The 18449-nt window shown below is 43.0% G+C and overlaps 1 protein-coding gene across 1 annotated transcript in view; it reads left to right on the plus strand.

Moving 5' to 3' along the window:
- Window positions 1–9518: 9518 nt before the first annotated feature.
- Window positions 9519–18449, plus strand: part of LOC112069565 (tandem C2 domains nuclear protein-like) — a 16139-nt gene continuing 7208 nt past the window's right edge. Inside the window, exons 1-4 of the mRNA XM_070438588.1 lie at window positions 9519–9619; window positions 9917–9987; window positions 11076–11273; window positions 13935–14069. Coding sequence (XP_070294689.1) covers window positions 9918–9987; window positions 11076–11273; window positions 13935–14069 — 403 coding nt within the window. The 5' untranslated portion in view covers window positions 9519–9619; window position 9917. The remainder of the gene's footprint in view (window positions 9620–9916; window positions 9988–11075; window positions 11274–13934; window positions 14070–18449) is intronic.

Consider the following 18449-nt stretch of genomic DNA (forward strand, 5'->3'; position numbering starts at 1 on the left):
TAAACCCCAGGAAGAGTAGCTGCTGCCTTGGCAGGAACTAATGGGGATCCATAATAAACCCCAGGAAGAGTAGCTCCTGCCTTGGCAGGAACTAATGGAGATCCATAATAAACCCCAGGAAGAGTAGCTGCTGCCTTGGCAGGAACTAATGGTGATCCATAATAAACCCCAGGAAGAGTAGCTGCTGCCTTGGCAGGAACTAATGGGGATCCATAATAAACCCCAGGATGAGTAGCTGCTGCCTTGGCAGGAACTAATGAGGATCCATAATAAATACAAATATAAATCATGCCTCAGGACAATAATAAACAGACAATGCTGTAACTATGTTTGCAGTGTGTAGTTCCTGTTAGAACGACGCCATCTGTTTCATGTGTTATCTGCCTTTTTAAACTAATACCAGCAGGATACATACAGACTCTTTTTTTGGTCGGGATATACAGAACAGAACACAGAGTAATCTGCAACACGTAGTGCACTACAGTTGACCTGGTTCCTCTCCACCCGGCACAGCCAGAAGAGGACTGGCCACCCCTCATAGCCTGGTTCCTCTCTAGGTTTCTTCCTAGGTTTTGGCCTTTCTAGGGAGTTTTTCCTAGCCACCGTGCTTCTACACCTGCATTGCTTGCTGTTTGGGGTTTTAGGCTGGGTTTCTGTACTTTGAGACATCAGCTGATGTAAGAAGGGCTATATAAATACATTTGATTTGATTTGATTGATGTAATTAACAACCAATGTTAACTTTTTTTTATTTGGGGCTATGTCTGTCAATAGAAAACCATTCTAACAGTATTTCTGATTGTCTTCTCAACTCACCATCACATACTGTTAATGTGGGACTATGACAGTCAATTGTAAATGAGTCTGACATAATGCCTCTTATCTGTCCACCACTAATGAGATGGGTGTGGCTTGATGCAAGTCGCGTTCGGAGCTTCTCAAAGTCAGGGGATGTGGTCGACAGTGTGAGCACCTCATCTCCTATCACATCCAAACCTGGATCGATATGTGTCTTTAATGCAGAAGAGAGCACTGAATCAGCGTACCGCGAGTCTTAATGCTTGGAGGGAGACGGCACAGTATTCCCTTGGTACACAGGAACCAGAACTCCTCTGTAGTGACCCGTGAGCATTCGGTCACATGACAGCTCGATCAGCTGTTTCGACTTCACTTTACCAGCATGTCAACTGAGTCAGGATCACAGTCAAACGGATGTCGCTGATTCGATCACTCATCTGTACAATTTGTTTAGTATTTCCCCCTGCATGCGTGTGTTGAGTTTGTTCAGTTTCCCAAATATGTCTGTCACACAGAAAGTCAACAGAGTCTGTTGTTTTAACATCCACTGCAAAGGACAACAGTTACTTTCTCAATTCGAAAAATCTTTCACGACACTCCCCGTCGATAACCACCAAGCCTCGGTGTGAAATAGAACCTTGTCCTGCCATGATCCCATATCTCCACATAGTTTAGAGAACAGACGTGCGCTATGTAGTCGAAGTTACCTGCTGCCTATCTCAAGAGATCTGCGCTCAGCTCTTTTGCCGCCAGTTGCTCTCGGTGTATCCATTTTAGCTCAGTGGGTGTATCATACAATGGTGTCCATATGGCAGAGGGAGGCACATGCATAACTAGAGTGTAGAGGCCTGCCTGCTGTCCCGTGATAGATGGAGTCCCATCTGTGCAATAGATGGAGGCTGGCAATTTGATCCCATGTTTTTCATCAATATGTCAAACAATCAATCTATCAAATTTATTTCTAACATATTCTTTACATAAACAAACATTACAAAGTGCTTTAAACTTCAGTAACACGGCCTACAACCCCAAATTACAAGCAGGAACACGGTGGCCCAGATGTCTGAAGTTAGGAGCCACGTTCAGCCATTAGTCCATGATGTCTGAAATATCTTCCTCCCTCTCCCTCTCCCTCTCCCTCTCCCTCTCTCTCTCTCTCTCTCTCTCTCTCCCTCCCTCCCTCCCTCTCCCATCCTCTCTCTCTTCTCTCTCTCTCTCCTCCTCTCCCGTCCTCTCTCTCTCTCTCTCTCTCTCTCTTCTCTCTCTCTCTCTCTCCTCTCTCTGTCTCGTCATCGTCCTCTCTCCCTCTCACCTCTCCCTCTCTCTCTCTTCTCTCTGTTCTCTCTGTCTCTCTCCCTCTCTCTCTCTCTCTCTCTCTCTTGTCTCTCTCTCCTCTCTCTCTTCTCTCTCTCTCTCTCTCTCTCTCTTCTTCTCTCTCTGTCTCTGCTCCTCTTCTCTCTCTCTCTCCTTTCTCTCTCCTCTCTCTCTGCCTCTCTCATCTCCTCTCTCTCTCTCTCTCTCATCTCTCTACAGCAAACCAGTAACGTGAGTTCCACTCTGGTCCTATCTCGGCCCCATCAAGGGTCCAGGGAGCTGGTCCTGGACCTCGAGATGGTTATACCGTTACAACGTCGATCAACGTCAGAGGCAGCAGTATATACGGCTCACAGAATACGTGTCTGAGCATCCTTACTGAGCCCCTCCTGACCTTTAACCCCCCTGACCTCTGACCAATCACTCGTCCGGTCCAACTCTCACAAGGCCCGAAGTATACCTTCTAATTCCGTTACTCTCCAAATCTACCGATCTACATCTTCCAGCAGGCAAGCTCCACTCCACACCGCTTCACTCCGTTCTATGGATGATGGGGCTCTTCACCACAACTATCGTCTCAATAAACTCTGTTTGTTATAGGAGACGGGGCACCTCCCTCTCCATATTCACCCACCTCCCCTCAACCCACTCTTACATCCACATCAGACTTACTGGACTTACATTATGGTGCCTACCAGGACTAAGGACGTATCCACACAGGGAATATATTAGTTGTATTGTAAAGGCTGTGTGGACTCTCTCTCTCTCTCTTCTCTCTCTCTCTCTCGTCCCTCTCTAGTGTCTCTCTCTCTCTTGTCCTCTCTCTCTCTCTCTCTGTCCTCTCTCTCTCTCTTGCTTCTCGCTCTCTCTCTCTCTGTCTCTCTCTCTGTCTCTCTCTCTGTCTCTCTCTCTGTCTCTCTCTCTCTCTCTCTCTCTCTCCTCTGCCTCTGGAAAAAATACAGATTTCCAATGACATTTACTATTAAGGTAATTGAAAGCTGTGTTGTCGGTCTAGGTTGTTTTACTGCGTACTTCTATTTGTGTTATTAATGAACTCACAGTCACCTTATTTCCTGTGAAGCGTTATATCCTTTAAATAAGCTGTGAATGTGAGCTTTACAATATGTGATACAATGAGTTAGTGATGCTTTTTGGGCTTTTTTGTGTGTGTGTCTGTCAACCATCTATAGACTAAGATATGTTAAAAAAGGACCTTAAAACCTTGACAGTATGTTTCCTGCCTACCTGACTGAACTAGCCTGGTCCCGTGTCTGTTTGTGCTATCATTCCATGGGAATGGCATGGAGTGGAATGTTAGCCCAAAACAGACTGCCATCAGGCTATGACTGCTCTGGTCTGGGTACGCTTAGTTTCTGTCACTGTATGGTGAAAGAACAACACAAGAATGTCTTCTACTGTTGAAGGGGGGGTGGGGGGTGGGGGGGGGGGGGCGCTCACCTCCTTCAGCTGGTGAAATGGACATTACTGTGTCCTAATCAAACTACACACTTTTCATTTTTCATTTTAAGACAATCATTTTGTCATCGGTGCCCCCCCTCAGATGCACAACGGATTTAACAAGATACATTACCATCGAATATTGTCTTTGTGTTTAATTTTGAAACGTGAACAAAACTCTTCCCCATAAAAAAATATATAAAATGGTGGTCAGTTTTGTTTTGTATTTTGTGTTTTTGTCTAAAGGACTTTGGCAGATTTCATTAATTCCCTCTTCAGTAACAACCTGTAAGTTCTACAAGTGAGCCAAGTCAAATAAAACATTGTACGAGACCTGAACGCTATATCTGGTCAAAGTTATTCTTCTTATATTACAATGTCATGTGTATTTTGGAATAAGATATTATAACACAAGGAGAGACCCAGATGCAGACACAGGAGGCAGATGGTTGGACTCTTAGATGTTTAATAATCCAAAAAGGAGTAGGCAAGAGAATGGTCGTGGACAGGCAAAAAGGTCAAAACCAGATCAGAGTCCAGGAGGTACAGAGTGGCAGACAGGCTCGTTCGTGGTCAAGGCAGGCAGAATGGTCAGGCAGGCGGGTACAGAGTCCAGAAACAGGCAAAGGTCAAAAACCGTGAGGACTAGAAAAAGGAGAACAGCAAAAAGACAGGAGAACGGGGGGGAAAAAACGCTGCTTGACTTGGACATACAAGACGAACTGGCACAGGGATAAATACACCGGGGATAATAAGCGACACCTGGAGGGGGTGGAGACAATCACAAGGACAGGTGAAACAGATCAGGGTGTGACATAAGAACTTTATTAAAGTGGTCAAATGAGATGATAAGCCTAATAAATGCACTGTACATACAGTTGAAGTCGGAAGTTTACATACACTTAGGTTGGAGTCATTAAAACTCGTTTTTCAACCACTCCACAAGTTTCTTGTTAACAAACTATACTGTAGTTTTGGCAAGTCGGTTAGGACATCTACTTTGTGCATGACACAAGTCATTTTTCCAACAATTGTGTACATACAGATTATTTCACTTATAATTCACTGTATCAACATTCCAGGTGCATCAGAAGTTTACATACACTAAGTTGACTTGCCTTCAAACAGCTTGGAAAATTCTAGAAAATTATGTCATGGCTATAGAAGCTTCTGATAGGCTTATTGATCATTTGAGTCAATTGGAGGTGTACCTGTGGATGTATTTCAAGGCCTACCTTCAAACTCAGTGCCTCTTTGCTTGACATCATGGGAATCAAAAGAAATCAGCCAAGTCCTCAGAAAAAAAATTGTAGACCTCCACAAGTCTGGTTCATCCTTGGGAGCAATTTCAAACTCCTGAAGTACCACGTTCATCTGTACACAATAGTACGCAAGTATAAACACCATGGGACCACGCAGCCGTCATACCACTCAGGAAGGAGACGCGTTCTGTCTCCTAGAGTTAACGTACTTTTGGTGCGAAAAGTGCAATAATCCCAGAACAACTGCAAAGGACTGGTAAGATTCTGGAGGAATCAGGTACAAAGTATCTATATCCACAGTAAAACGAGTCCTACATCGACATAACCTGAAAGGCCGCTCAGCAAGGAAGAAGCCACTGCTCCAAAACCACCATAAAAAAAGCCAGACTACGGTTTACAACTGCACATGGGGACAAAGATTTACTCTTTGGAGGAATGTCCTCTGGTCTGATGAACACAATAAACTGGTTGGCCATAATGACCATCGTTATGTTTGAGGAAAAAAGGGAGGCTTGCCAGCCAAAGACACCATCCCAACCTGAAGACACGGGGTGGCAGCATCATGTTGTGGGATGCTTCTGCGGGAGGGACTGGTGCATGGGGAGGAAAAATTGTGTGGATATATTGAAGCAACATCTCAAGACATAATCAGGAAGTTAAAGCTTGGTCGCAATGGTCCTCCAAATGGACAATGACCCCAAGCATACTTCCAAAGTTGTGGCCAAATGCTTAAGGACAACAAAGTCAAGGCATGGAGTGGCCATCACAAAGCCCTGACTCAATCTTATAGAACATTTGTGGGCAGAACTGGAAAAGTGTGCGAGCAGGAGGCCTACAAACCGACTCAGTTACACCAGCTCTGTCGAGAATGGGCCAAATTCACGCCAAACTTATTGGTGGGAAGTTGTGGAAGGCTACCCGAAACGTTTGACCCAAGTTAACTTCACTGCGCTACGGATCCCTTTTACGGGATCACTTTCCTAAACAACCGCTAGAATTGCAGGGCGCCAAATGCATAAATATTACTAAAAATATTTATAATCATGCAATCACAAGTGAAATATACCAAAACACAGCTTAGCTTGTTGTTAATCCACCTATCGTGTCAGATTTTGAAAATATGCTTTACAGTGAAATAAATTTAAGCTTTTGTGAGTGTATCAATCAATGCTACAACAGCTAGCCCCAAATTAGCATGGTGACGAAAGTCAGAAAAGCAATCAAATTAATCGCTTACCTTTGATAATCTTCGGATGTTTGCACTCACGAGACTCCCAGTTACACAATAAATGTTATTTTTGTTCGATAAATATTACTTTTATAACAAAAAAACGCCATTTGGGTTGCGCGTTATGTTGAGAAAACTACAGCCTCGTTCCGGTCCTGAAAGGAATATGAAAATTCCCAAACGTATCAGATTAAAAAATATTACAAAAAATATTTATAATCATGCAATCACTAGTGAAATATACCAAAACACAGCTTAGCTTGTTGTTAATCCACCTATCGTGTCAGATTTCGAAAATATACTTTACAGCGAAAGAAATCCAAGCTTTTGTGAGTGTAGCAATCAATGCTAGAACAGTTAGCCTTATATTAGCTTGGTTAGCTTGGTCACGACAGTCAGAAAAGCAATAAAAGTAATCGCTTACCTTTGATAATCTTCGGATGTTTGCACTCACGAGACTCCCAGTTACACAACAAATGTTATTTTTGTTCGATAAATATTACTTTTATCACAAAAAAACGCCATTTGGGTTGCGCATTATGTTGAGAAAACCAAAGCCTCGTTCCGTTCGACAAATTCCAAAAAGTATCCGTAATGGTTGTAGAAACATGTCAAATGTTTTTTATAATCAATCCTCAGGTTGTTTTTAACAAACATAATCAATAATATTTCAACCGGACCATAACCTATTCATTAAGAGACAAAAAAGAACAACACAAGAATGTCTTCTACTTCTTTAAGAGAGAAAATGTAACGGCTGTCGTCTTCCTCTTCGTCTGAGGAGGAGTAAGGATCGGACCAAAGCGCAGCGTGGTAAGTGTTCATGATGATTTTAATTAAAGAAAGCACTGAACACTGAAACAAAACAAATAAACGATGACGTGAAATACAAATCCGAAACAGTACCGTGTGGCCCAAACACGGAAACAAACACCCACAACTCAAAAGTGAAACCCAGGCTACCTAAATATGGTTCTCAATCAGGGACAACAATAAACAGCTGCCTGTGATTGAGAACCATATCAGGCCAAACACAGAAATAGAAAGTCATAGAAACACAAACATAGACTGCCCACGCCAACTCACGCCCTGACCATACTAAATAAAGACAAAACTAAGGAAATAAAGGTCAGAACGTGACAGTACCTCCCCCCCAAGGTGCGGACCCCGGCCGCAAAACCTGAACCTATAGGGGAGGGTCTGGGTGGGCATCTGGCGCTGGACGTGGACCCCACTCCACCATAGTTTTAGTCCGCTTCTGTGGTCTCCTAGGAACGGTGACCCTCCTAAATGACCCCACTGGACTGAGGGGCAGCTCCGGACTGAGGGGCAGCTCCGGACTGAGGGGCAGCTCCGGACTGAGGGGCAGCTCCGGACTGAGGGGCAGCTCAGGACTGAGGGTAGCCTCAGAGGACTGAAGGGTTGAAAGGCAGCTCCGGACTGAAAGGCAGCTCATGAATGAAGGGCAGCTCCATGACTGAAGGGCAGCTCATGACTGAAGGGCAGCTCATGACTGAAGGGCAGCTCACTGACTGCTAGGGGTAGCTCAGGACTGAGGGGTAGCTCAGGACTGAGGGAGTCAGGACTGAAAGGCAGCTCATGACCTGAAGGGCCAGCTCATGACTGAGGGCAGCTCATACTGAGGGGTAGCTCATGACCTGAGGGGTAGCTCAGGACTGAGGCGGTAGCTCGAGGACTGAAAGGCAGCTCATGACTGAAGGGCAGCTTCATGACTGAAGGGCGCTCATGACTGAGGGCTGCTCATGACTGAGGGTGCTCATGATGAGCTGACTGAGCGGGCTAGACTCCTGATGGCGGGCGGCTTCTGGCAGCTCCTGACATGGCGGGCGGCTCTGGCAGCTCCTGACCTGGCGGGCGGCTCTGGCAGCTCCTGACTGGCGGGCGGGCTCTGGCAGCTCCTGACTGGGGCGGCGCGGCGGTCTGGCGACCTCCTGGACTGCGGGCGGCTCTGGCAGCTCCTGACTGGCGGGGCGGGCCTCTGGCCACTCCTGACTGGCGGGCGGCTCTGGCGCTCCTGACTGCGCGGCGGCTCTGGCGGCTCCTGACTGACGGACGGCTCTGGGCGGCTCCTGACTGACGGACGGCTCTGGCGGCTCCTGACTGACGGACGGGCTCTAGCCGGCTCCGGACACAAAACAGGCTACCTAAAATGGTTCCCAATCAGGGCACAGCGAACGATTGACAGCTGCCTCTGATTGAAACCAGTATTTAGGTAGCCTGTTTTGTGTGGGTTTTGTGGGTGGTTGTTTTTTCAGTCTTGTGTTGTCTGCACCAGACAGAACTGTTTCGGGTGTCACTTTTGTTGTTTTGTATTTTTGAGGTGTTCACCTTTATTTAAAGTAAGATGAACAATACCACGTAATTACCACGTTATACCGATCGTTATACCGATCCAATTACCATGTAATTACCACGTTATACCGATCCTTCTAACTTATCCTCCTCAGACGAGAAACGACAGCCGTTACAGAAAAGGGAAATGGGGAGCCCCTCTCTCGCGCGCAGGAAACATTCAGAGGACACCTGACTACTTTTGAACATCTCGCTCATTTTTCAAAATAAAAGCCTGAAACTATGTCTAAAGCCTGGTCACAGCCTGAGGAAGCCATTGGAAAAGGAATCTGGTTGATACCCCTTTAAATGGAGGATAGACGGGCCAGGAAACACAGATGTTAAAAATATATATATCACTTCCGGGTTGATTTTCTCCGGTTTTCGCCTGCAGAATAAGTATTGTTATACTCACAGACAATATTTGACAGTTTCGGAAACTTTGGAGTGTTTTCTATCCTAATCTGTAAATTATATGCATATTCTACGACTGGGGCCAGAGAAAATGTCCGTTTACCTTGGGAATGTTATTTTAAGAAAATAAAGAAATTCTGACCCCTACTGCTAAGAGGATTTATTAAACAATTTAAAGGCAATGCTACCAAATACTAATTGAGTGTATGTAAACTTCTGACCCACTGGGAATGTGATGAAAGATATAAAAGATGAAATAAATCATTCTCTCTACTATTATTCTGACATTTCACATTCTTATTAAAATAAAGTGGTGATCCTAACAGACCGAATGACAGGGAATTTTTACTCTGATTAAATGTCAGGAATTGTGAAAAACTGAGTTTAAATGTGTTTGGCTAAGGTGTATGTAAACTTCCGACTTCAACTGTAACTAGAGAGATAAAGTTGAAGACTTTTGTGTGTTCTTTATTAAGGAAGCAATTGAGTGTTTTGCTTGTTTGTTCTCTTTGCCCAGAGAAGGAAGCTTGTGGTGTTTTTCCGAGAATGTCTTGTTGAATGGTATTCCCCTTGAGACAGAGAGTGTGTGTGCGTGTGAGAGAGAGAGAGAGAGTGCGTGCCAACACTGGTCAACCAGCACTATAAAAGACAGGCACTAGGACCCCACACTATTCTGCGGTTCCAGAGGAGGTTTCCCAGATCAAAACAGACTGGGAGAATTCCCACTATTCCACCTGTATTCCCGGCGAGATAACCGTTCTGCGTATTCCAGGCGGGAGAACCGCTTTTGCAGGTATTTAGAAGTTGTTTCGTTTGGTTGATCCGATTATTGAGAGATTATAATAGTTGTTTATTGTTTTAGGTATCTTATTGTTACTACATTTTCTAGATATTGATCTATTCTCATCATAATATATAGCTGACTACTGTCTATTCATTTCATGAACTATTCTGTGGTCCCCAAAAAATAGTCCGTTTTAAATGAATGAGAGTGTAATTATGAGACTCTTTCAGAGGTAATTCGCCTCCTGTCCTGTGCTTAATGTTGCACTCTGCTTTAATCTCGACTCTGATTTCGACCCTATTACAGCATGGCAATGGAATGCATCAATAACTGCTGCAAAAGCTTCCTAGGCAATGACAAGGCAATCAAACAGCCAGGTAAACTTTATTAACTTTATAAATATTGGAAACTATGCTGGATTATTCAGTGTGTTATATAGCCTTACATCCTCCCGACAATTGTTTGTTAAATGAAATAGATTTGAGAACAAAACACCATTTTCTTTTTACTTTCATGTAAGTGGTTCATTTTCCATTTCAAATAGTCAAATATAGGATATTTCCCAAAAGACATGTGATAGGTGAATAGTATGTGATGAATGTCCTGTACTCTGTAGAATTCACATTGAAAATGCCCCCTGGGAGAGGAATTATCTCTTTCAATAAGTGGGATATAAACTATACTGAACAAAAATATAAACAGAACATGTAAAGTGTTGGTCCCATGTTTCATGAGGTGAAATAAAAGATCCCAGAAATGTTCCATACGCACAAAAAGCTTATTTCCCTCAAATGTTGCGCACAAATTTGTTTACATCCCTGTTAGTGAGCATTTGTCCTTTGCCAAGATAATCCATCCACCTGACAGGTGTGGCATATCAAGATGCCGATTAAACAGTATGATCATTACACAGGTGCACCTTGTGCTGGGGACAATAAAAGACCACTCTAAAATGTGCAGTTTTGTCACACAACACAATGCCGCAGATGTCTCATGTTTTGAGGGAGCGTGCAATTGGCATGCTGACTGCAGGATTGTCCACAAGAGCTGTTGCCAGAGAAATGAATGTTAATTTCTCTACCGTAAGTCGCTTGCAACGTCGTTTTAGAGAATTTGGTAGTAAGTCCTACCGGCCTCCCAACCGCAGACGACGTGTAACCATGCCAACCCAGGACCTCCACATCGTCTGAGACCAGCCAACCCGACAGATGATGAAACTGAGGAGTATTTCTGTCTGTAATGAAGCCCTTTTGTGGGGAAAAAGTCATTCTGATTGGCTGGGCCATCGCTGGCTCTGCCCAGTCATGTGAAATCCATAGATTAGGGCTTAATTTATTTATTTCAATTGACTGATTTCCTTAAATCAGCTGTAATTCAGTAAAAATCATTGAAATTGTTGCATGTTGCGTTTTGATATTTGTTGTTCAGTATATTTTAACTGATCTATGTATGTCCTACTCTGTAGTGATAACGGTGAAGATGTCCCCTGCCAGAGCCATCTCAGGTGACCCCAGGAAGAGTATAGGGGTATCGGAGGACTATCTCCTCTCTAAACTCCCACCGGGTGGGAAAGACGTTCCATTTGTCATCCCCACGTTCAAACCTTCCTACATCCAACCGCCAGGCTCACGTTACCTCGGCTACCAGACACCGTGGCTACACAGTACGAACCAATCAATCCATTTTTTTTATTTATACAACCACCATTGTCTGGGATTTTTTAAGATTGAAAATCCATATAAAACCATGTTTTATTACTAAGGGACAGTTCTAAATGTACATGTTTTACTATTTAATAATGTCTTCCATATAGCCACATTTCCTAGTCTTCTTACATGCTCCTTCCCTATCAAGGTGTTTCGGTACTTTCCTTACGCTTTTCTGCACGCTTAACTATACAGTCAACTCTATCCTGCCCTCTATCAATAGTGACGATGGTGGTAGGAGGACCTTTTGTCCAGATCTGCAATAGGTTAATTAACTAGCAATCATGCCACACATAAAATCATTCAAATATGCACACGTTTTCTATCTAACGTCACAAGAACATAGAGGGATAGCTGATAGGCAACTGTCAAGACATGAGAGACACAGCTCAAAAAGCTCCCCTATTGATCTTGTTTAAGCCTTACACATTTAATTTACCATATTTGTATAGCGTGTTTGCCTTTCATGCCAGTAACTCGGTTTCACTTCCTTGCCCTGCCTTTTGCTATATTGGTGTCAGAAGTGAGAATGGCGGTAGTGCGGCCTTTGGAACGCACGGTTCCGGACGTGCTAGGGGGCTGAGTAGTCGAAGCACAGGGACGTGCCTTCAAGTACGGAGGGGTCAGCGTAGAAAAACTCGCTATATGAGCCACATTACAATTCCCAGCAAGTGGGTTAACCCTACTGGCGTGATGTATAGGGTGTTTCACGCCAGCGACCCGAGTTGTATTCCCTGCCCCAGCGTTCGCTACTATACCAAAAGGCTAAAACCTCTCTTGGTGGGGTCGCTAGGTGATGTTACAAAGGGTACCCCCCCCCCCGCTGGCTCGCATCACTTTAAAAAAAAAAAATCCTCTTATACGGTTATTGACATTTGTATGGCCTTAGGGACAGTAAAACTAAGTAAAACTACAAACACCACAATCCAAATTAATATTTGCATTATTGTTTTTCAAGTGAGTACAATTCTACTCTAGGCTGTAAACTGCAGTGAAAACGCCATTTCAATAACGGCATTATTTGAATGTTTCGCCAATGGTGTGTCTTTTCATATGAAATAACGTGTACATTATTATTTTTTATCTTACAGTACATTCCGTTTAAGGTCTATAAAGGCACAGCACAGGACAGTCTGTCTGTATTTTTTTTACTTCTGATACTGTTGCGTTGTCTGTTGCGGACCATCATTCTCCCAAGTCGTCCTATATAGTGTAGACACATAGAACTATGCTTCCAGCAGGCCCAGTTATTCAGAGGTAGCTTAACTTCCATTCTGCCTCTTTTCTGATCCGAGCGGCTATTCCTCGACCTAGAACCTAACCTAACGCTTCAATATAGCCTAAATATTTGTCATTTAACTTTTAAATGCCCATACCAGTAGAAATCCATTTTTTTCAAGCTTAGTATGACGTATTTGGGCTTGAAGTGACAACCCGAACTGGCAGCTTCGTGCAAATTCTTGCCAATGGTGTGTCTTTTCCTATGAACTAACGTGTACATTATTTATTTTTTTAGCTTACAGTACATTTCGTTTCAGGGCTGGGTTTTATTTGAATGGTACCCCMCACCAGCATGGCATTGTTTATTAATGAAATCAGGTACACCTGCAAAGTTTGCGAGTCGCGACTGAGCTGAGCAACATAACAGATCTTCTTTGGCTACAGCGAAGGAATATAGTGAATGAATATAGTTCACTCGGCCTTTTTACCGTTCAATATTTTTAAAGGGGCGGGTCTCCCATAGACACCAATGTAATAGCAGCTRGGTCTGGTCTACTTAGTTCATTGACTTTCAGTGAACCAGGAAAAAAACGAACAGCTGGAGTGGGTTGTCTCGCTTCCTCTTTCGTCTCARTTTTTAGCCGTAGTCTACAGTTGGCACCTTCACTTTATTTTCACTAGCAAATGATCATAATCGATTGGATAATTTGTCAAGTTTCACTTTTTTTTTTTTCGCTAGTCTGTATTAAAAAATATATATACACTGAGTATAGGAAACATTAAGAACACCTACTCTTTCCATGACAGACTGAYCAGGTGAATCCAGGTGAACGCTATGATCCCTTACTGATGTCACCTGTTAAATCCACTTCAATCAGTGTAGATAAAAGGGGAGGAGACGGGTTAAAGARGGATTTTTAAAGCCTTGAGACATGGATTGTGTGTGTGTGTGCCATTCATACGGGTGAATGGGCAAGACAAAATATGTACGTAACCTTTGAACGAGGTATGGTAGTCGGTGCCAGGCGCACTGGTTTTGTGTCAAGAACTGTAACGCTGCTGGGTTTCCCGTGTGTATCAAGAACGGTCCACCAAATGACATCCAACCGACTTGACACAACCGTTCAATTCAATATTAGGAAGGTGTTCTTTAATGATGTTTTGTACACCCAGAGTGTATATGACCATTTTATAAATGGTAAAATTGCGTGTGATATGATTGTAACACCACCCCAAGATGAATGGTTTTGACCAGAATCAAAMTGTCTCTAATATCACAATAATGTACCAACTGTGCATTAATTATGTTGATAAACTCTGTGTGTAGCCCAGGTTTAGGTGATGTGTCCTGTAACTTCTGACATGTGACCTCTAACCTTTGTGTACCCCGGGTTCAGCCAGTAGCACCTATGCAGAGAGGAAGGCTGAGCTGTCAGGGGCCAATCACATCATCTATAACCCTGACTCCTCCCCCAACATGTGTCCCAGGACAACACCACACAGCAACCTGAAAAAGACTCCCCGTGGATCAGGTGTGTACTGTAATATCACCCTAACACCTTACTGTAATAATACCCTAACCCTGTACTGTAATATCACCCTAACCCTGTACTGTAATATCACCCTTACCCTGTACTGTAATATCACCCTGGCCCTGTACTGTAATATCACCCTAACACTGTACTGTAATATCACCCTGACCCTGTACTGTAATATCACCCTAACCCTGTACTGTAATATCAACCTGGTCCTGTACTGTAATATCACCCTAACCCTGTACTATAATATCACCCTAACACTGTACTGTAATATCACCCTAACCCTGTACTGTAATATCACCCTAACACTGTACTGTAATAACACCCTAACACTGTACTGTAATATCACCCTGACCCTGTACTGTAATATCACCCTAACCCTGTACTGTAATATCACCCTAACACTGTACTGTAATTATCCACCCTAGACACCTTACTGTAAATCACCCTAACCCTGTACTGTAATATCACCCTAACCCTGTACTGTAATATCACCCTGACCCTGTACTGTATATCACCTAACCCTGTAGCTGTAATATCACCCCTGGCATGTACTGTAATATCACCCTGACCCTGTACTGTAATATCACCTAACACTGTACTGTAATAATCACCCTGACCCTGTACTGTAATAATCACCGCTAACCCTGTACTGTAATATCACCCTGGCCTGTACTGTAATATCACCCTGACCCTGTACTGTAATATCACCCTAACCTGTACTGTAATATCACCCTAACCCTGTACTGTAATATCACCCTGCCCTGTACTGTAATATCACCTAACCCTGTACTGTAATATCACCCTAACCCTGTACTTGTTAATATCACCCTAACACTGTACTGTAATATACACTACCCTGTACTGTAAATATCACCCTAAACCCTGTACTGTAATATCACCCTACCCTGTACTGTAATATTCACCCTAACCTGTACTGTAATATCACCCTAATCTGTACTGTAATATCAACCTAACACCTGTACTGTAATATCACCCTAACACTGTACTGGTAATATCACCGCTAACCTGTACTGTAATATCACCTAACCTGTACTGTAATATCACCCTAACCTGTACTGTAATATCACGCTAACCTGTACTTTAATATCACCGCCTGACCTGTACTGTAATATCACCCTAACCCTGTACTGTAAATATCACCCTAACACTGTACTGTATATCACCCTAACACTGTACTGTAATATCAACCCTAACCCTGTACTGTAAATATCACCCTATCCTGTACTGTATATCACCCTAAACACTGTACTGTAAATATCACCCTTACACTGTACTGTAATATCAACCTACCTGTACTGTAATATCACCCTAACACCTGTACTGTAATATCACCCTAACACTGTACTGTAATATCACCCTAACACTGTACTGTAATATCACCACTAACCTGTACTGTAATATCACCCTAACACTGTACTGTAATATCACCACCCTGTACACCTGATGACTGTAGATTATCACCCTACACTAACCCTGTACTGTAATATCACCTACCCTGTAACTGTAATATCACCCTAACACTGTAACTGTAATATCACCCTAACCTGTCTGTAATATCACCCTAACCTGTACTGTAATATCACCCTAACACTGTACTGTAATATCACCCTAACACTGTACTGTAATATCACCCTAGAACACTAACCCTGTACTGGTAATATCACCCTAACACTGTTAACTGGTAAATATCACCCTACACTGTACTGTAATACCACCCGCTAACACTGTAACTGTAATATTCACCGCTAAAACCTTCTTGTACTGTAATATACCCTACACCTGTAACTTGTAGATATCGACCCCTAACACTGTAGCTGTAATATCCACCGCTGACACTGGTACCTGTAGATATCACCCTAACCACTGTACTGGTACATATCACCTATAGTACACTGTACTGTAATACACGCTAACACTGTACTGTAATATCACACCTGGAACCTGTACTGTAATATCCAGCCACTAACACTGGTACTGTAATATCACCGCTAACAGCTGAACTGTACTGGTAATATATCACGACTAACCCTGTAGCTATAATATCACCGCTAACTACACTGTACTGTAATATTCACCCTACGACACCTGTACTATGTAAAACCCCCTGTAACTATGTACGGCGTAACGCTGTACTATAATATAAACCGCTGACCCTGTACTGAATAATGCACCTACCTGTACTGTAAATACACCGGCTGACCCTGTACTGTAGAGGGGATACCCTAACCTGGTACTGTAATATCGACCCTAACATGTAGCTTGTAAATATCAACCGCTGTACTAATACCCACCTGTAATGACACTGTCACGTGCTAATATCACCCTAACACTGTACTGTAAGTAGTCACGCTCCTTGTACTGTAATATCACCCTAACACTGTACTGTAAGTATCACCGCAACTGTAGCACCTGTAAACCTGTCGTTAATATCACCCTAACACCTGTACTGTAATACATACCCTAAACCACCCTGTGAACTGTAATATCACCTACACCTGTAGCGTAAAATCAAGCCTAGCCCTGTACTGTTCAAGCTAACGTGACTGAAACCGCGCTAACCTTACTGGTAATATCCGCGGCTGAAGGCACCGTACTGTAATGATGCACCCTAATACACTGTACTGTAGAATATCACCTAGACACTTACTGTACCTCCGTAGCTATATCGACCCGCTCAGACCCTGTACTGGTTAATATCATCCCCTCAAACCTGTACTGTAATATCACCGTAAACCTGTATGTAATATCACCCTAACGACCTTATGTAAATATCCCTAACACTGGTACTGTAGATTCACCGCTAAACCCTGTAACTGTAATATCACCGCGTAATCACTTCGTAATACCGAGACACTGTAACTGATATGACGCTAACCTGTACTGTAGATATCCAGCCCTAAAATACACGTACCTGTAATATCACCCTAACCTGTACTGTAATATCACCCGCTATAACCACCTGTACTGTAATATCACCCTAAGCTGTACTGTAATATTCACGCGCTAACCTGTTACTGTAATAATCACCGCTAACACTGTACTGTAAATATCACCCTGACACTAACGCCTGTACTGTAATATCACCTAACACTTACTGTAATATCAGCCCTAACTGTATTACTGTAATATCACCCTAAACACTGTACTGTAATCACCCTAACGCCTGTACTGAATATCACCCGAGCTAACCCTGTACTGTAATATCACCCTACAACCTGTACTGTAATATCACCCTGAACCCTGTACTGTAATATCACCGCTAACCTGTAACTGTAATATCAAACCCTAACACCTTAACTGTAATAAATCACCCTACACTTATGTAATATCACCTAACACTGTCTGTAATATCACCCTCTGTACAACACTAACCCGTGTACTGTAATATCACCCTGACCCTGTACTGACTGTAATATCAACCCTAACCACTGTTACTGTAATATCACCTAACACTGTACGTAAATTCACCTAACCCTGTACTGTAATATCACCTAACCCTGTACTGTAATATCACCCTAACCCGTGTACTGTAATATCACCCCTAACCCTGTACTGTAATATCACCCTAACACTGTACTGTAATATCAACCCTGTACTGTATATCACCCTAGACCCTGTACTGTAATATCACCCTAACACTGACTGTAAGTATTTCACCCTACCTGTATGTAATACCACCCTGACCGGTGTACTGTAATATCACCCTAAGGACCGCTTACTGTAATATCACCCTGACCCTTGTACTGTAATATCACCCTGACCTAGTACTGTTAATATCACCGCTAGACCCTGTACTGTTAATATCACCACTACCCTGTACTGTAATATGCACCGCTGAACTTACTGTAAATATCTACCCTAACCCTTACGTGTAATATCACCCTAACCCTTAGCGTAAGATATCACCTAACCCTGTACTTAGTAATATCACCCTAACCACTGTACTGTAATATCAACCCTAACCTGAAACTGTAATATCAACCTAAACACTGTACTGTAATATGTCACCGCTAGACCTGTACTGTAATATACTACACTACATCACCTAACCCTGTACTGTAATATCACCCTAACTCTGTACTGGTAATATGACCGCTAACACTGTACTTAATATCACCCTAACACCGTACTGTAATATCACCCAACACTGTGCTGTAATAATTCACACTAACCCTGTAACTGTAATATCCCCTAAACGGCGCTGTACTGTAATTATCACCTGACGCGCTGTACTGTAATGTATCACCTATCACTTACTGTAAATATCACCGTAACGCCTGTAACTGTAATATCACCGGCTAGACACTGTATTGAAAAAAAGAAAAAATATCCACCCTAACACTGGTAAGC

Source organism: Salvelinus sp. IW2-2015, unplaced genomic scaffold (genome assembly GCF_002910315.2).
Source record: "Salvelinus sp. IW2-2015 unplaced genomic scaffold, ASM291031v2 Un_scaffold1048, whole genome shotgun sequence".
NCBI lineage: Eukaryota > Metazoa > Chordata > Actinopteri > Salmoniformes > Salmonidae > Salvelinus > Salvelinus sp. IW2-2015.